This window comes from Diadema setosum, chromosome 4 (genome assembly GCF_964275005.1).
Source record: "Diadema setosum chromosome 4, eeDiaSeto1, whole genome shotgun sequence".
Lineage (NCBI taxonomy): Eukaryota > Metazoa > Echinodermata > Echinoidea > Diadematoida > Diadematidae > Diadema > Diadema setosum.
This window is the reverse complement of record NC_092688.1, coordinates 45,489,777-45,510,094: the sequence shown is the minus strand read 5'-3', so window position 1 is coordinate 45,510,094 and position 20,318 is coordinate 45,489,777. Positions and strand designations below refer to the sequence as shown.

The window sequence follows — 20,318 nt, the reverse complement described above, 5'->3', positions numbered from 1 at the left end:
GGTAATAGTACACTACTAGTAGTAGTACTAGTACACTACTAGTAGTAGTACTAGTAGACTACTACTAGTAGACTATTATAACTACTAGTAGACTGCTACTAGATCTACTACTAGACTACTACTGGTAGTTTAACTTGTAAGCGCCGGCCGACGGGCCAGGCCACGGCCGGGACGCTCCCGCTTGCTTGCTGCCGCGGCCGGAGTAGCCGCTCACTTTGTGAGCGAGCTGGGCCTGTTCTTCTAATCTACTTACTAGACAGTTACAACTTACAATGTCAGTCATGTAGAATACAGTGTATCCTTTCTAACGTTAAACTACATGGGGGCATACCAGACATACCACTCTGTATTTCCCAGGCGATCGTTTCCGTGAGGTCTATTCTCGGGCTTGGTGCCATGTTCATACGCTCTTGCACTGGCAGCGGGGGAGATGCAGCTGGTTCATATCGGTATAAGGTGCAGCCCCACGATAACGTTCTGGTTCATCGGCTGCCTCTCCCTCCCCATCTTCCCCTTCAACTTCATGTGCCTCCTCTTCCTCTCCGCTGTCGTCAGAGCTGCAGTCTTCATCATCATCATCAATGTCGAAGTTTACCCATATAGGGGAAGACATTATGCTCGAGGTACCAGGTATCTGTGCAAGCTAACTTAGTGATAATGTACGTGGTAATGCGTACATGTCGACAGTCAGTGTGTCGACCGGGAGCGCACATCCCGCGGGGCCTGGGCCTGGCCGGGCTAGCTATCGTGTACGCGCGTGTACCAAGCTAGTAATCTGAGTGCTTGTGCTGAGCGGCGTCTGCTAACTGAGCACAACTCCGTGCTTATACGTCATCAATCGGTTCAGGGGTGTTGGTCACGTGACTATCTTTTTCGCAAAAGCTGCAACGGGGTCCTCCAAAAATGTGATATTTGGGGGAGTTTCTAGAAGCGATGAAAACCGGAACGACACTGACAACATATTTACATTGATAATCATGACATATATTTTACATTTCTTTTGCATATTAAAAAATTTTGCAAGCATTTTATTAGGTCTTTAAAACCAAGTGAAAGGAAAGCACAAACTTGTAAGATTTTATAAAAAACATGCCATCTTAACCCTACCATTCATTTCATTTTATAATCATCATCATTATGTTTTGTGGTTGTTGTTGCCATAAATGATTGTGGCCCAAATTTGGAAGGGTTTGTTAACAATATTACAAGTCTACATATTGATGGATGCACTGGAGTTTGCTTCACTATTTGAGAAATATGCTATTTTGATAATTGCATCCAAATGTCTACATTACCAAAAAGTGTCAAAGGTGATTGGGTTCTTTGTAATGCTAAAATTTACCAACACTTTTTAACCGAAGGCGACATTTGATACCAATATAGGATGTATTTAACTGAATTATTTTCCTGTTAACTTCATGCACCCTCCTTAAGGTTTAGAATCAAGTGATGACTACCTTTCAAGAAAAGTTAGACTTAGCCACATATGAAATTACAAGAGATATCAATCATTTGTGTTGTAATTTGTCTATTCATTTTGAAGAACAAAGAGTGATGCTATTGCTATACAAGCTAAAATATGAATATTTATATTATATATTATATTATATTTATTTTGTGTATTGCAGATTCGTCATAGAACAATGATGATTTCGATGTAAAGCAATCAGCATCTGGATGATGTAACCAAGATGAAGCAGGGTGTGTCCTTCTATCTAAATATTTGAGAGAATACACATGTGTCTGATAATATGGTATGAGGCAAATGTGATGCGTCATTTCTTGACGTAGCCTCTGACTGCTGTGCTAAACATTTCAGGCAGATTTCACATAATTCACACTCTTGAAATAGAAATCTAACAGGGTGATATTTGACATGACTTAAGTCTCGTCCGGAGCCACTGTAAGAACAATAATCACATTTCTGTCTATTCTCTCTAATAAGTTTGGTGATGAAACCCCTACACCTAAACTCTGGCTGACCTGATGAAATCTCCTTGGTAGAGAATATAGCTTAGTGTTCTCCCTCGTTCACTTTCCTGCAGTTAAAATTCAGCGTGCCCAGACTGAAGTGGAAAGGTAAATATCAAGGGTTTGCCGTATTCATCACAGATCACGCGGAGTCCGTGACCTTCTTGACATCAACTTCAACAAACATTATCTCAAACAACCGAGCCAGAAAAAAACCAATAGTTCAATCATCAGTCTAGACTCCATGATCAGACCCTTTTCATCCCCAATAACAATAGTTGACTGAAACAAAATCTTGTTGATTGCATCGGCAGGGGAAAAAAGCCCCCCCCCCTCCTTTCCCTTTGTTATCTTATTAATGCCTCTTACCTATGATAATGACCTTCACTTCCATCATTTCTAAATTCCTCATCGATATCATCATTAAATGCATTAAATTCATTCATTCATTCATTCATCGCAACCACTACCAACAGCATAGTGCATCACCATCATCCAACAGTTTCATCACAAATTTCCCTGCAACACCTTAATCATGATTAATCCTCTATCACCACACTGAAGAGGGAATGTGAATACATACATATACAAACATACACACACACATTATACACCATACATACATACATACATGCAAAATACATATATACATAATACTTACATACATACATACATTCATACCTGTTACATCAACACATAATATATTTACTGTAAAACATGATATATTCGCGGCATGAATTTTTCGCGAATTGGAGCCGACGGCCTTTTTTGCGGCATAAAATTTTCGCGAACTGCCACTGGCATTCAATGCATATAGTGTAGACAAGAACTTTCGCATGCATTCTAATTTCGCGAATCTTTGCGCTCGCGAAATTCGCGAAATTAAAATGCACGTGAACATTCCTCGTTTTACAGTATACAGAGAATGAGGGAAAAGAGAGATGGATAGGGAGAGAGTGGTTATTTCTACAGCTACAGAGTATGTAGAATGAGCTTCAGACTCACCTCTTTCAGTATGGAGTACATCCAGTAAACACACTGCTGCATACTGATCGCTCTGATCACTATCATGGTGATGAGGGCGGGGCTTATCAGCTTTGCTAGGAAACGAGTTGCCTTGGTAACATGACCTGAAGGCACATATAAATGAAAGGACCGATTTGCTTTAGCAATACTCTTATGTAGTTCTTTATCAATAATCACGAAATGTCATGAAAATAAATCTTTTATTCAATGTAAATTCTTCAGTAACGTAGCATCAATATGCTGATACTGGAAACGAAATATGATGTACATTTCATTGCAAAAAAAAAAAAAGAGAAAATCTCTGCCAGGGTGTTTCATCGACATTCAGTTACCGGTAATTGTCCCCAAATTAGACATAGCACAAGTACAATAACATATTCATTATGATAACACCACAGTCCCACATGACAGCAGTTATGGTGCAAACTAGGGTTAAGATTATCCAATCACTGATCAGATATCTAGTCAGTTTTTGGACTCGCATCTATACCAACTAGTGAAGAAAGCTAGCCAGCAATGTACCAATTGGTCAATGGCCAGTACGGGTCAACAGAGAGTCAGAATCACAGGAAGTTTGGAGATAAATATGATGCTGTGCCCTTGTTGACCAATTCCCTGAAACTTACCCCCCCCCCCCCCCCCCCCCCCCCCCCTCACTGAGTGATGTCCAGCTGGGTTTGCTAAGGCCGCTGAACACTTCAACACTATCAAAATCCTCCATTTAAGTTCTGATCCTCTGTTACTCTGGCAGGGAAGGAGTACTGCTACACAAGCAATCACAACACTAACAGGATCCTCTACGACTCAAACAAGGAGCTGCTTCTGGTAAATTTTATGCCCTATAAGCAGACAAACAAGCAAATAAACAAATAGCATACTTCACTAATTTGTGGAAGGGCTCAAGCTGTAGGATTTTATATTCTAAACTGAAGAATTTTTAAATGGGAATGATACCCAAATATATGTGGATTGAGTGAATGCAGAAATAATAGTAGAACATATCAATTAAATTTGAGGAAAATCAGACAATCCATTCAAAAGCTGTATTTTTTAAAGTTTCGGTACAGCAATTGCTGAATAAAATGAAAACAATATGTGATATCACAGCAGGGTGATATCAAATAAAATTCTTAAAAATTTCGTATTTTATGAAAAGTACACATTCCTTTCACTTGATACTGCCTTATGTTAAGGGTAATATTATTCCTCCTGGCTTCTCAAAGAGAGGCAAGCAAAGCATTCTTTCATTATGCTAGAAAAATGAAAATATGTTGAATTCTCTTGATATATTATTTACATCATTGTCCAAGTGTGACATCATTAATTGTTGCTGTCTACTTCTCCAGCAATGGCTGTATAACTATTGAAAGGATTGGCCAAATTCAGTGATGTGTTCTACTAATATTTCAGCATTCACTCAGTTCACATATAATATAATTAAGTTTCATTCTCCTTTTAAATAAAGAACAGTGACAAACTCTGGCTTACTGAGACTTGATGTTCCTAGCGAGAGAACCATTTGTGTCAATGACTTCTGGTCAGTTGCAGCACTGGAGAAAAAATGAAAAAAAAATGTTTGCAAAGAATGACATGAAATATATAGTTCTGATTATCATACAGTACATAACATTTTCTCATATTTTGTTGGCATGTGAGTGCTATAGCTCTCTTACATGAGAATGACAATTAAATGAAACCCTGAGTGAACAGGACCAAATGAAGGTGCCACCCTTGAACCATTCAATCTGTGGGGGCAAAATAAGATGCTGCTTTTTATGCATATCTCTGATCTAAATGCCAATTGAAGTAATACCTTATGTTGTGTTATGTAAAATGTTATCAAAGTCAGATTGAAAATAATGAAGTCATGAAATTGTAAAACCTCAACAATGTTTGCAAAACAGTTCTTGAAAAGTTGATATGAATATGCAAATGAGTGAGCTGATGATGTCATCACCTCACAATTCTTCAATTGTGTACAAAAAATTACAAAAATTCAGTTCTTCTGCTGCAACAGTGTAAATGATAAATTCCTGACTGAATACCTTCAAAATAATGATTAGTCAGGAAAATTTGACACTAGGGCATAATTGCCATTCGAGAAAAAAAATGGACATTTCAAAAATGTTATTAACAAACTTTATGGTAAGTTGTAAGGTGATGACATGATCAACTTCACTATTTGTATCCTGGATATTCATATTGAATTTTCAAAACTGCTACGTGAAAATTAGCAAAACTTCACAATTTCATAACTTCCCTAACTTTTATCTGATTTTTATTGAATTATCATTGTTGGCTCTGAAAAAATTAATCCTTTTCTTCCAGGCTAACTTTTAACTGGTCTGGAATTCTCCTTTAAATCTCTGAAATAGCAAGAAGAAGACACTAACTTGTACCACTCCATTGGTTCAGCCAGAGGATTGCCAATCAAGTTGGCTTCGTAGAATCCCACACAAAGAGCCCCCGTGGTACACAGTGTAACGACAGCACAGTCTGATATGATGCCTAGAAGTAAAACGAAACAGTAAAGTATGTGAGAAAGTAAGACTACAATTGTAAATATTCTAGGACTTTAAATATGTGGTAAGATACATGAAACTGCCTAAGATTCTACGCATCTTTTACAGTCTTTTGCACCTTATTCACACAATATTGGACTTGGACTTCTACTACTTTTACTTGTAATAAATAATTCACATTCAATAATGCTTATTAAATGTCACATCTCTAATATTGACTGAGTAAAATTCACAAATCACAGTGGTCATAATACTGATGTTTTATGACTTTTAGTTTAGAATACTTAACTTTGAAAGCTGCAGTCATCTCCAATAAAGAATGAACATTCTTTGTTCAAAGTGCTATATTTGTGGACCAATACAGAGACACTTTATTTGACCAAGGGCCAGTACAATCCACACTTCTTGCCACAAACTTTCCTACAAACATGTTGTGTCAGTCTCATAGGAACTTTGAATGAAAAATGAAAATGTCCCATAAATAGCAAAATATTCACTCCATCATTCTTTCCATCTGTGTATTCTACATGCAACATTTATTGACATTCCTGAGACTTCCAACTTATGTTGTTTAATGATAAAAATAATGCAATATTTGGAGGTTTTCTTAAAAAGAAGAGAAATATTGACTTATGGAAGAGAGATAAATCTTCAAAAAAAAAAAGTTTTTAGAGCAAATATATAGTACTTTGCCAGACATGATTCTAACAAATGTAGTATTTTTACTCTCTTTTTTCTTCTTTCTTTCTCCATTATGGAGTCATTCACAAGATAAAAATCAAGATTTTTTTTACTTCTCCTACCATTGTCCATTTTGATGGTAAGAATAAGATGGATCACTGCTACCAAGACAACCAGCACCAGCAACCTGAGAGGGAGAAATGAGAAATCAATGTAATCTTTAAGCAATAATTCATCGGTAATTATGCAAATGAGGGACGCATTGTGGATGGTACAATTCTGCAAAGTAACAAGTCAAAAAACTAGGGTATTCAAATTAATGAATATATCCCTTTTTGACCTAGAGTGGGATCATTCAATGCATATATATCGTATTAGTACTTGGATTTCACTTTTCAGGTACAGTGGTTTCTGCATAATCAGGTGCTGCTTATCTCCTCCGCCAAGGGAGGAGGTTATGTTTTCATTACCGTTGGTTTGTTGTTTGGTTTGTTTGTTTGTTTGTCCGTGTGCAAAATAACTCAAAAAGTAGTTAATGGATTTGGATGAAACTTACAGGAAAGGTTGAGAATGACACAAGTAACAAATGATTAAATTTTGGTAGTGATCTGAGAATTTTTGGGGGAATTTATGAAGAATTTTTGATATTTTGACAGGTAGGGTCAATGAACTTGGGCTCAAGCTCAAGCTGCGCATTTTTGAGGTTTTCAAACGTGCACTAAAGTGCGTGCTCTAGTTCCTGCTAGGGTGAGGCGCGCTGCGCAGCTGAGGGTTTATGACGTAACAAAGGCTTCTATATTGGGAAATCAGGCAATTTTTCAGAATGTATACCTATGGGTGGAAATCACTGATCTCTATGGAAGAGCCCAAAGAGCTTTTCCCCAGTGGTGGAGAGGAGAAAAATCTCTTTGGGAAGAACAAGATCATCGGTAGAAAGTAGCTGCTTGCCAGAAGTCTGCGCTCTCAGAGTGCTTTTCTAGTTCGGTTAGGAAATGCTCTGCATGACACTACTTGATTAAGTGGAGACTACTGTATAAGTAAACTGCCATGCTGGGCGAGCTATGAGAAAGATACTCTGGCTGTCAGAAACAATCTTTGCTAAACAAAGCGTGCATAAGATTTAAAGGGAAGATAAACCCCAAGAGCAATGTGGATTGAGTGAAAGCAGCAACATTAGTAGAACACATCAGTGAAAGTTTGAAGAAAATCGTACAATCGATGCAAAAGTTATGAATTTTTTAAGTTTTGGTGTTTTAACCGCTGGATGAGGAGACTACTAGAGGTTATGACGTATGAGTGGACAACAATACCAAGAAAATATAAAGAAAATTCTACAAAAATCCATTTTTCATGAAAATTACAAATTCCGTCAACTTGATATTGACATACGTTTAGGGTAGCAATTATTCTCCCTGCTTTCTGAAAGAGGTTGGTCCATTGCTCTTTCATAATTCTAGAAAAGTGAATTTTTGTTGAATTTCCTTTATATTTTCTTTGTATCGTTGTCCACTCATACGTCATATCCTCTAGTAGTCTCCTCATCCAGCGGTTCCAACACCAAACTCTAAAAATTCATAACTTTTGCATCGATTGTCCGATTTTCCTCAAACTTTCACTGATGTGTTCTATTAATGTTGCTGCTTTCACTCAATCCACATTGCTCTTGGGGTTTATCTTCCCTTTAACTGCATTAGCAAATCAGTCTATTTCCCATTGAAATGGGATTTCGACTGTAGGACATTTGCTAAGACATTTCTGTTTTTCTTTTCACACAAAGAAGAATGTAAAATGCAAACATTGCACAAATTTACCTCATATTGTTTGTGATTATCCATAATCCCGTATCAGATGAATAAAGAGAAAATTTTGATTTTTACATAACTATTTTTCTAATATCTAGAAGAACCTTACCCTCTGGCAAAAGTTGATCCACTCAAGTACGCATACACAGCAAGAACTGCAGAGCCAAGGTATGCTACGCCAGCTGCTCCAAGAATTAGACCCTGAGCAGGAAAGAACCCCAAAGCAGTCAATTTTAAAATACTGAATAATGAAGACCAACTTAAAATGGCTTCCACAGTGAAGCTCTAAAAATACATTCTGGTTAGGGATCAGGATGCAATTCAGTAGAAAAGAAGAGTCTTCATGCAACAAAGTTATAAATCTCATCAGTTCAAATCCATAATCTATTCACAATAAATTTGCCGTGAAATTATTCATATACAATTAGACTCATAACATTAGAATGTCCTGCTAATTATCTTGTTATCATATTTTTGGGTACGATCACCTGCAGAAAACGACTTACTGGTTAAACAAGTTTAAGTACTGGTACAACAAGTTTGCACTGTTTCCTAATATTACAGATTGGCCACTACCTTTATCTTTTTCAGCATGCTGCCTGAAAAGTCAAAAACAATGTGCTTATATTAACAAAATCTGATGGTAGATTTGACTGTAAACCTGTCTAATGAATATGAAAAAATGCAGAGATAAAATGACATGCATCTCCACTGCTTTGAAGAAGAAAAAAAAGAATATAGGCATATAGTATAAAAAAATGAAACTGGACAATAAAACCAAAGTGTACTGGTAAAATATTCAAATGGAGTGTATTGACAGAGCTGAATGATCCATGATGTGTACTGCTGGTCATACCTTAGCCATGAAAGGGTTTTCTTTGATCTGTCTGACCACCACCCGGCTGAGCTTCATGGTGATTCGGATGATGCCAACCGCCTCGACGAGGAGGACGAGGGGCTCTGCTATCCAGACCAGCTGACCATACATCCAGACCAAGGGGTACGGGATTACACTGACCGGAAGACTCATGATTACAGCAAAAAAGGCAGCATCAAAAATGGGCCGAAGAAATCTCTGTAAAGTATGAACCAAAATTGCAATGTTTTTAACCAAAATAGGCACTTGCTTAACACCAAGTCATGATAATAGTTTTGCTCTTCAGTCATTATGTAGGAACAAAATGGGCATGATTTTACTTTGTATGGAGTTGAAATATAATCATGGAACTTTGTCACATTTAACAATTATGATTGAAAAGTATGTCATCCTCTGAATAAATATATTTGTATCAATATCTTACATTCAAAGATATTCTTCAGACACTACTGTCACTTATCCCTAGAGAAAATATTGATCATGCATTGTCTCAGAGCCCTCACCCCATAAAGTAATGATTTACATTATGTATATGACAGAGCTATACCATGGCAACATTTATGGCATAGTGCTCTATAATTCATACTATGGATAGCATAATGCATCAATAGCATAATATGTAGAAAAGTGCTATCAGTATCGACCTCTGTAGATCACTCGTGCCCACCTCGGTACACTGATATGACTAGGATTGGACTTTGTTTAAAACATTTTTATATTTCATCATTAAATTTAAAGATTTGAACATGTTTGTTATTGGAGGGTAAAAAAATATATAAATTTATACATCATGTGATAAGAACCAGCAATTGTTCTACAGCCAATATAGTGAAAATATGGATGCCTACCAACAACGCAACTTGTGTCTGCCCTTGGCCTTGTGTCTTTAGAATCTATAAATTCAACTACACAAACTATTAAACATGTTAGTCTTCAATTTAGCATATTCCACATCATGGTATAATTTTGTTTACCGTGCTCAGCAGAAGAAAATTAACAAAACAGAATTTAGAAATTTGAATAAGTTTTCACCAACAAATCTAACTTATTTTCTCTCTAAACTGTTGTCACTGTGACTGTGTTGATGGACATGATGGAAGATAAAGTTGCAACTTGCAAGCTCACCAGTAACATAATAACGACAGATTAAATTGGCAGTAATTTCATCACTTTTTCCACGTTGGGTTTTTTGTTTTTGTTCTTGTTTCTACTCACGACAAATCTTTGTACACACGACCCCATGGCTGTGTACAGCATCATGAGGAGCGAGAGGCGTAGTACCGTGTCGGGCCCGTCGAACGCCCCGACAACCGGCATGGCGATGACCCACACGAGTGGCAGCAAGCTGCAGATCATGGAACACGGAAAACACATGATTGCTTTTTGAGGTTGCTTAAACACGAATGAAATCCCAGTGGAGAAGGCTCTCTATTTCTCTGAAGATTTGAAACAAAAGTGTCATGCTAACACTGGAGCTTTGCACTGGTTAGCATTTATCAGCAATAGCATGCAAACCACTGAACGAACCACGCAAAATTTGTGGTGACAATTCTTGTTTTCGAGTTCGGCGCACAAAGTCACATGACTTCGCTTCTTGTCAGGTGACAGATGTTGCATGGGATCGAGGTCGTTGGTCAATGTTGGTGAACACTTTAGAATCATCAACCACATGTTCTTCTAACGTTATTTCATTTCTACACAAATACCGGCCAAAATGAACCCTTCGAAATGGACATCTGTTAATTCACAAGATGTAGAAGTCGACACACTTTCGATGTGGAAAGCAATTGATATCTGGTGGTCGAAACCTCATGTCGTGAATCGCCGTTTATCGGCTGCTGTGGAGGAGCACCGAATGCTGCTTTGCCGTGAACGGGGCAACTCTGGCGTCGAAAGTGACAGTTCACCGCTTCAATCCTGCTGCGGCGTGATCTCGCCAGAAGATCGCGTTACCAAAGACAAGACGCCGAATGCATGGCTTGCTGCTCTGATAGAAAACTTGAAATCGATATGCGTGACCGAAGGAACACTCACAGCACCAACCGTCAGCCTAACCATTGCTGAATACGTCACAAAACAATGCCATCAAGGCCAAGGGCAAGGGATAGATGCCAAAATAGATCAACACGATCAAAGAGACTCTCAAGAATCTGTGAGCTGCTCTGCGCATGAACTTCAAAGCCATGCTCCGAGAGAAGAAACCAAAGATGGAGAGATGACGTGTGATCCTCAGGAAAGCGACAAGACTGACATAGATGAAGTTGGGAAGCACAGAGTTGTTGCTATTAAGGAACACAACAAGCCACATATGTCAAATATCTCGCATTGCTCTGTTGGCATAAGAAAGTTGCTGCCTAAATCAGCTGTGGCTGCGGTGATTCATGAAATAGGAATATTTGGTAAGTTGGAATAGAATCTTGGGCGTGGTAGTCAAGAAGCCTGTGGTTTACTTGTGTTCCAGTGTGCGGTGTGAAAGAAGTCAATTATTCATAGAGTTTGAGTGAAGGCTCTTTTTCATCATCCATCAACAGTTAAAGACTACAGAGTAATATTTTGATAGGGATATTGAGGTTTATTCTTAAAGAGTTGCAGCATTGGGGTTGTAGAACTTTTTATCCATTATGTTAGTCTAATTATATTTTCTCTCTTTTCAGATCACAGCAGCAGCGAGGCAACATTCATTCTCTTGGCTCCTTGCATCAGGACTGGACTTGAAAGGGGAGAAAGTGTGGAAGATATTGGGTTTCCCTCATACAGATTCACTCTAAAATCCAACAGGTATAAGATTCAGATATATGTTTAATCGATTCAGATATTCTTTTCTTCAAACAATGTTGAGAAAAGTACATAAGAATGTCCAGAATGCATATCTAGTCATTGTGCAAGTATAAATATGCAATGGATAAAACAAGAGAATATAAAAAGAATAAGACCTGCAAAATTAACTTGTTATATCAGGTATCTCACCATATCTTTCATTTGTTTATCAAGGTTCCTCTGCAGAAGGAGATTGGGTGTGCAGAATGCTTGTGCAATTATCTTTTTTGTCATATTAAATTTGCCTTTGCAGAATTGCTCTTTCTGTGTGTGAGGACTACACACTGGCTGTTTCCAAGTCAGTCAAAGGTCATCCATTGACCATCCCATCCAAGGAATGGCTGGAGAATATCCTCCTGCCTAAGTTAGCCAAGTGGGCGGGGGAGAGCAAGACACCGAGCCAGCCGCATCCGCAGGGGACTCCCCTGATACCGATGGACCGGTACACCCAGCTCTACCAAGAGATGAAGACCAAGTATGGGGCAAAGTTTGTGGAGGTAAACTGGTTTGGAAAGAAGTCAAATCTTCCAGCTTCCAATGAATTCCATTTAGAAAATGACATCTGGTATAATAACCATTCATTATGTCCATAGAGTTTTCAGTCAGTGGCAAGGTGCCAATCTTCCCACCATGAGATACAAGTCATCTTGGAAGTAATTATTCCATTATTGTAATTTTTTAAAATCAAATCCATAATTTGTAAATAAACACTTCAAAGTCTGATATGTGTTTAAAGCTAGTTCGCTGAATCTGAACTTTCAGTATCCGGTATGAATTCCATGTCTTCGTTTCATCTTTCCATTGACAAGAATTGGCCAGAGAACACTGACCCGAAGAAGTTTGTGTACGAAGATGTTGCCATAGCAACCTATCTCCTGCTGCTGTTTGAAGGGGAGAGGAGAGAGATGGGTGTGGATGATAGCAAAAAGCAGTCATTCATCGATCTTGGATGCGGAAATGGTCTCCTTGTACACATTCTCAACAGTGAGGGGGTAAGTACCATGTCAAATAATGTTATATAGCCATACTAGACAGGAGATGTCCACGTGTTTCAAACTATTTCTTTTTCTTCTTTGCAGCATGCATTCTTCATGGACACTGGCTTGAGCATATTTGAAACTAACCTTGGACTAGATAGAGGTCTTAATTATTTCTTTCTTTACGTTGTAGGTTAATTCTTACTACTGACATTCCTCTAACAAATTTCATGAGGTTTTCTTTGAAGTAGACTCTTGTAACTGAATCTGAGCTTGACTCATCTGACTGAGTTAACAATACAGTTGAACCTCTATTATCCAGCCTCCCTTTATCCGGATCTCTCTATTATCCGGACGCAATCTCGCCGTGATTTTTTTAAAATAATTACGGGAAGAAAGGGGGATTCCCAACTCCTTGAGAACTCCTACCCAAACACACATGAATTACGTATTACTTCCAATATGATTAACATACATTGCATCAAATTTCCTTCCAAATTGCTTACCTTCAGACATTTCAACATCCCGAAACATCCCAAAATGTAATAATGAAAAGGTTGCAGTATACACATTACTACATGTGGTACTACAATGGGCTACATCAGTACATGTGTATGTATATGTACATGTATAAAGCATTGAGTCTCCCGTATCCGGCCAAATCCCTTATCCGGATGAGCCCCGGTCCCGACTTGTCCGGATACGAGAGGTTCAACTGTACTCCATTTCTTTAGTTTAAAGGTTTAACTAGAAAGTGTGTCTGATGCAATCATTGTTTGTTTGGTCTTTACAAGTGACCTTCCAATTTCATATCGTGCTTGGCAGTATTCTGGCAAAGGCATAGACCTGAGGCGCAGAAAAATCTGGGACCTCTATGGCTCTGAGACGTGTCTCGAAGAGGGCGCTGTTATTGCTTCCATGGAAACGTCATTTGGAGATACAGATTGGTTGATTGGGAATCATTCAGATGAACTCACCCCCTGGATTCCTGTCATGGCATCAAGGTCAGAGTTCAAGGTCATAAATCAAATCATAAAATGGACTTTAGAATCTCAGCAATCTGATTGGTCAATTGTCATGCATTGATTTTTACTGATCCACACTGAGCCTTGCATCCGGTAAAATCCAAACGCATGGCTCAAGTCTTGTATATATAGTGTATTAGATGTAGGCCTACCATACACATGATGGGGAAAATGGTTGTATTTCATGAATTTACGGGCCACACACACCACAATACACATCAGCAATCACAAAGCATATAAGTAATATTTTTGTGCACTTATAATCATGATGAATGCAACTAAGGACCTGTGTCATAATGTGTAGTTTAATTAGTTTTGACCTTATACAGTGTATGTGCAAGATGCTTATTTTATGTCATAGTAGCCAAGTTTACATATTTAGGTACTTCAATTGTTCTCAGAAGTTATTATTTTTTTAGAACATTGTAACCCATTTGTTGTACCAGTATCACGATGATATTCCTTTATTACTCCTCTGTATTGCAGATCATCATCTAGCACCCGCTACTTCGTCTTGCCCTGCTGCTTCCACGATTTTGATCGCAAGTTTGCTCAGAGGGTTGCTGGCGAGAGTCAGTACAGGTCATACCTGAACTTTGTGAGAGAGGTCGGTGAGGTCTGTGGATTTGTGGTTCAAGAGGACAAGATGAGGATACCATCCACAAAGAGGGTGAGCTTTTCATCCTCATCAACATCATCATCATCATCAATCCCACATCATCATCATTGTCATCATCATTGTCATTATCAACATCACGCAAGTTCATCAATATCATACCTGTTCCAGTATAACTTTTGTGATGATCATCATCACCCTTATGACCATCTGCACCCCCTCTTCATCATCATTTTCATCACCTCATGATCACCATCATCTGGGTCACAAATATCAAAGGAATTGTGCTTTTGGACCATTTTATGCATCAGTAGTTAACTTGCAATTCTTCTCTTTGCCAGCAGACAATGTTAAGTTATTTTCTCCATACATATTCCTTTCTCTTAAAAATTTAGCCTTTATATCCTAAGACAATTGTCTCTAAGTTTTAACCTTTCCCTTCTCCCAGTAACCTCTCAATACACAGCATTTTCACTTTATTAATGAAGGAAATGTTTAATCATCACTCCAAAGTTATTATCTATGCTGACATTACATCTTCAAATCTTGATGACATGGGATGTGAACATTGTTTTAAGACTGTGACTATTAGTGTTGAATGTTGTTTTGTACGATAAACTTTTTTTAGAATCTCTGAATATGTAAAAGACTGATCATTTATTTTCCATTTACAGATTTGTCATGTTGGTAAACGTAAGACACAGAGCGTAAATCAGCATCAGCAAGTCCTGCAGAGAATCACTGAATATGTGAGTGGTCGCTGTACGAGCTCATCGGCTGCCTCAAACAGACCAAACACACCAAGTGGCATAACAAGTGTCCATTCTATTCTTTTGGACAAGAGTGCTACAACCTCCAAGGATTTTAGTTCACAGAAAACACAGATTGATGACAGTGAGGAGGGCTTTTGCATTGTTGATGCAGCTGAAAATTCTGTGGTTTTGACCACACCCACTGGAGATGGTAAGACTATGCAAGATGACACCATCACTGACTCTTCCGGAGGAGCACAACCCCAGAATCTCGCCCCAAACTTCAGACCACGGGACAGAGAAGAGAAGGTGCAGAACTGCAGCCGGGTGGAGAGATCGCTGAAGGAACGCATCACCCTGGAAGTGGCATGGGCCATTCTGGGGGCGGGCGGGGTCAAGAGACCAGCCAAGGGAAATGATGATGGTCTGGAGATTGGGAATCAAGAACAGGAGGATGTGAAGAGAGGGCAGAAGTCAGCAAAGCTATGGAGGAAAGGAGGTATGCACCTTAACAATAATTTACTCTGCAGTAATTGAGATGTTGTCAACTTCTTTGTGACATTGACAAAAAAAAAACATACAGGATGATGATAGTCATTCCCAAGTGTTTTCCCTCTCTTTTTTTTTTTAATCTGAGGAAGACCTCTTGACAACCATTTTTATGCCTCCACCCGAAGGGTGCCGGAGGCATTATGTTTTCAGGTTGTCTGTCCGTCCATCCATCCGTACGTACGCCCATCCCCATTTGTTTACGCGATAACTTGAGTAATATTGAGTGGGAATTATACCAAACTTGGTCCAAGTATAAAGTAGGATGGGGCAATTACTTGATTAGATTTTTTTTTTTTAATTCCTGTCATATCAAATATCCTGTTTTTATTTAAAAGTACTGTCAATTTTGGAATCAGTACTAATGTAGCTATATACAGCTTTCAGATGATGCATGGTTTAATCTCTGAAGAATGTTTTGTTGTTGTTGATGTGCTGTATGTTTGTATGTCTTTTCTGGAAAGGTTCTGTAACTCTGAGGGATGCTGCCCAGTTGTTTGATGGACCGTCTCTCAAGAAGCTGAAGAGTGAGTGTGGAGGACTCAAGACACTCCTCAAGACCTCCAACCAAGTCTTCCAGAGTAAGATGATATTGAATCATGTGATCCTGTTGTACTAGCAATTTATTTATACTCAGAGATGTAAAACCTCAGCACTGGAAGGAAACATGTTTTGATATTCAGCAATTTAAAACACAGTGAGCTTCATAGAGTTAAAGGTAGGGAATCCCATTTGCATGCCTTAAATGAAGAGTTGTATAAATACAGTGGTATGTTGAAGAGAGTATCATTTTAGAAACTCCCATAAAGTAGTGAAAGTGGAAGGTAACATTTAGTACATTTTTATTGACCGTTAGATTTTGAATTGAATTTTTTTCGGGGCTCACCGTAAATTCCAGTACATTACTAGGCTACCTTTGCAGACCCATGCACTGCATGTGTGTCCATCATGTATATTTTGTGAAGAAAGTTCATCAAAACTTACAAACATTTCTGTATACATTCTTGCCACACACTCTATATGTTATTACATCAGCTCTTATACTTTTAGATTTGTGTTTATAGGTTAAAAAAAAAAAAAAAAAAAAGTGTGGCTGACACACAAAACTACTGAGTAGTTGAGTTTTGCATTATTCAAATTGTAGATAACTGTTGACTTCCAAATTTCTCAGCAGTGGCCTAAACAAGTCCCCTGAGGTTCATATTTAATGTTTTGCTGCATTTTGGGAGGTCTGTAAAAGGTATCCCCTACCTTTTAGCTAAAGAAAATAGAAGATGTATTTCATAAGAAATTGCCTTGTGTTGAAAATGTATTTTGAGTAAAGTTAGTTCATGAATCAATTTGAATGCAAGTTAATAGCTGTAGTGAGCTACTTGTTTCTGTTTTATATTACTTCTTTATTTCGTTATTTTTTATGTTTGCTAGTACAGGATTTTTGTCGTCCTTTTAGATGTAGAGTAACAGTTCGTTTTATTCAAAATCAAAAAGAAGAAGAAGAAGAAGAAGAAGAAAAGGGCATGAGCAGGACAGCCTGGTGTTTAATGCATAGGAGCATTCTGATGTGAACCTCAAATTTCCACCAGATGATTATGCTTTGATAATTGGAGCCAATCCCAACCAAATCTACATTCATCAAAGAAAATCAGAATCGGATGTTTGTCTAAGAAACTTGTTTGTTATTTTCCTAAGGTATATATTATTCTAGGCTTTCCTTATCAGCATCAGTTTATTAGCATTATCTTCATACCATATTCTGTTTGATATTAAATGATCTGGCAGTGTATAACTTGTTGGCAAAAATCATAATATGACAAGTTTTCTAGATCTGTTAATTGTAGATTTTGCCTGTGATTTCCAACAGTTACTGGCAACCAAGTGATGCTGAGAGACTGGTCATCAGATGCCACCGGAGGAGGTGACAGAGATGAACCTCAAGGTGGGAGGAAGAGATCTGAGAGCCAGGCCCGGAAGGAGGAGAAGAGGGAGGGGGACAGACTGAAACTCTTCAAGACCAAGCTCTGCTGGTTCCACGCCCACCATCCGGACGGCTGCCCCAGACCGGCAGATGCTTGCCCCTTCGCTCATGGAGATGAGGAGCTGAGGAGCAGACCGGTGTTTGGAAAATGATTGCTGATGATTGGATGGAGAGTGGGAGCTTAGAAGCAGACTGGTCTTTGGAAAGTGATGCCTGATAACAGAACGGGGATGGGGAGCTGAGGAGCAGACCAGTTTTGGGGAAGAAATGCTTGATGACTGGATAGAGATGGGAGCTGCAGATCAACCGGTCTCTGGAAAGTGATGCCCGGTAACGAGATGGATACGGGGAGCTTAGGAGCAGACTGGAGATGTGGAGTTGAGGAGCAGACTGATCCGTGGAAAGTGATGCCTGATAATGAAATAGAGATGGGGAGCTTAGTAGCAGACTGGTCTCTGGAAAGTGATACCTCAAAAAGGGATGGTGATGGGGAGCTGAGGAGCAAACTGGTCTTGGAAAGTGATAGCTGATGATGGGATGGAGATGGGGAGCCAAGAAGCAGACCCGTCTTTAGAAAATGATGCCTCCTAATGGGATTACCACCAGAGGAAACCTAGAAACTGGGTATGTGTCTTGCCAACCATACTGACAGTTGCACAGGGCCAATTGAGTGCTTGTGCCACACTTGTTATTCCGATGATGGCCCCAGACCAGTAGACTTGCCTCTTTCTAGCAAGAATTCTGGACCACTCACCCATCTGTCGTTTTAATCATATGCAGGATGTGGTTTAGAGTCTACCTGTTTGTGGAGCCATTGTTCGTGACCCGATCCACCTGTGATAGGAGCTTCTCTGTTTGCTCTGTTCTTAATCCAATATCCTTGTTTCCAGTGTGCTGTTGGGACATTGGTGCTGTGTGTGCCCAAAAACATGACTATGGAGTAAACTTGTCACATTCAGTTGAATTCTCATCTCATAAATGCGTCAAGCCTTACACTCATTGTTGCTGCAGCTGGCTGTAGATGTGGGATTGTTGTTTCCTTGATTGGTGCCAATGTGGTTTCAAATCCATTAATGTCAAATGTGCATGAGATGGTGGACCTGACACAGTGAACAACTCTCTCTGCAACTGCCAATATATTATGTTGATGTGATATTCTAATGGTATTTGGTGAAAAAAAATAAATGAAATTGTCAAATACAAGCATTTTCAAGTGACTATATTTTGGAGGTGTTGACATCTATGTTGCCAAAAACAATGAATTATAACTTGCAATTAAACAGGCATTAAAGATTATGTCAGTAAAATAATTACAATGTATACAAGAACAACAAAGAGCTCAAGGAGAATTTTTTTTTTTTTTTTTACTCCACCTTATTTAGCACTAACAACAAATAGTTCAAGTTAAAGATGTAACATCAGAACTATTTATTGTTGGTGCTACGTAAGGTGGAGTATTGTTTCATTGACATAGTGTTCGATGCCTGTTAATTGCTGAAGTTATAGTTCATTCTTTGATTGGCGACATATCCTTTAAGAGAGACTCTGGACTTAGATTTGGGAATGGTGTTGTTGTAAGGATACATTATAACCCTTCCTTGTCAATGATGATTTTAACATAGTTTCCCAAGTGCATTTCACCATGATCATCTCGGAGAACCTCCTTGTTCAAATATATGATTTGTATAATGAGTCATTGCCAATTTCAGATTTTCTCAATTCAAAAGTTTTGTGTTTAAAGTTAATCACAAACAAGATGTATTGAAATTCCTATAAGAGGTCTGTTCCGTTGGTTAAACTCAAGAAGAAAGTTAGGTTTGGATCAGAATGATGGCTATAGAAGAGTATGATGCAATGATCGTGGTGCACTTGGAATGTGGTAGTATTAACCCATCAAGGACAGACTGATTTTACTATAACACGCATTTCCCATAGACCCCTGCCTGAGTATACTCGGCAGTTATCTTTACTTGTTCGTAGAATGCCCCTGTAGATGAATTCCTGAGGCTGACCATCAAATTACAGTGCAGCATTTTCTCCAAATGTCACCAATCTTTTACTTACATTTCATTGCCTATGTTCAACTCATTGTAAAAGTTACAGCAAGCCTCTAGGTCTAGTCATTCTTTACTTCCATAATACTGTATGAGCTGAAATTTTCGCGTGCAGATATTTTCGCAAATTGGTACTTCGAGGTCGCGTGTTATTAATTTCGCGGTTGCAAGGGTCTAACTGAACTTACTTATTTGCGCATCGTTATTTTCGCGTGTTATTTTAGCGATTCGCGAAATTCGCAAAAATAAAACCACCGCGAAAAATTTCAGCTCGTACAGTAGCTGGTGGAAGAGTGGGTACCTCTCATGTATCTACAGTAATCCTTATTTACTAGCACAATTGTTTTCATCACTGAGAGGAAACTCCTCACATACACAACAGGATTCCAACCCACCAGAAAAGATAGATCACGTTCACCTGCAATTTTTGAAGTTTTCTGTATGAATATCCCTGCACATGCCAACATTTCACTCTTTGATTCCAGCTGATTTTACATTAACTGCAGAGCAAGTGTCAAAATTTTTGGGTCTGTTTTTAACAAAACGGAAATGAAAAATAATTGTTTACACACACATGTACCCACCCACCCCATCCACTCACACACGCACACACACCCATAAGCATAATAAGCATACACTTATACAACACAGTTGCCATGAGATATTGCAGTATA

At 38.6% G+C, this 20,318-nt stretch overlaps 2 protein-coding genes across 3 annotated transcripts in view; one reads left to right on the top strand and one right to left on the bottom strand.

Annotated features, from left to right (window-relative positions):
- Positions 1-6,375, bottom strand: part of LOC140227343 (uncharacterized) — a 32,826-nt gene extending 26,451 nt beyond the window's left edge. The window contains exons 1-4 of one of the 2 annotated variants that reach the window (XM_072307757.1): positions 6,323-6,375; positions 5,391-5,505; positions 4,486-4,547; positions 2,977-3,101 (exon numbers count right to left, since the gene is read on the bottom strand). In XM_072307757.1, the coding sequence (XP_072163858.1) occupies positions 2,977-3,101; positions 4,486-4,547; positions 5,391-5,505; positions 6,323-6,332 (312 nt within the window). In that variant the 5' untranslated portion in view covers positions 6,333-6,375. The remainder of the gene's footprint in view (positions 1-2,976; positions 3,102-4,485; positions 4,548-5,390; positions 5,506-6,322) is intronic. The other variant, XM_072307758.1, reaches the window with a different exon arrangement.
- A 4,138-nt stretch (positions 6,376-10,513) lies between these two features.
- Positions 10,514-18,766, top strand: LOC140227342 (probable tRNA (uracil-O(2)-)-methyltransferase). The gene is made up of 9 exons (XM_072307756.1): positions 10,514-11,278; positions 11,534-11,657; positions 11,950-12,193; positions 12,506-12,688; positions 13,499-13,677; positions 14,185-14,368; positions 14,989-15,565; positions 16,080-16,196; positions 17,477-18,766. The coding sequence occupies exons 1-9, from the start codon at positions 10,594-10,596 to the stop codon at positions 17,740-17,742; spliced, it is 2,559 nt and encodes an 852-aa protein (XP_072163857.1). The 5' UTR covers positions 10,514-10,593; the 3' UTR covers positions 17,743-18,766.
- Positions 18,767-20,318: the final 1,552 nt, after the last annotated feature.

What these genes read in the sequence shown, in the direction of transcription:
- LOC140227342 (XM_072307756.1), top strand. Translation starts at nt 10,594, where the DNA reads ATGAACCCTTCGAAATGGACATCTGTTAATTCACAAGATGTAGAAGTC. An exon ending in ATGGGGCAAAGTTTGTGGAG is followed by an intron (nt 12,194 to 12,505) that starts GTAAACTGGTTT and finishes TCCATTGACAAG; the next exon opens with AATTGGCCAGAGAACACTGA. An exon ending in AAAGCTATGGAGGAAAGGAG is followed by an intron (nt 15,566 to 16,079) that starts GTATGCACCTTA and finishes TTTTCTGGAAAG; the next exon opens with GTTCTGTAACTCTGAGGGAT.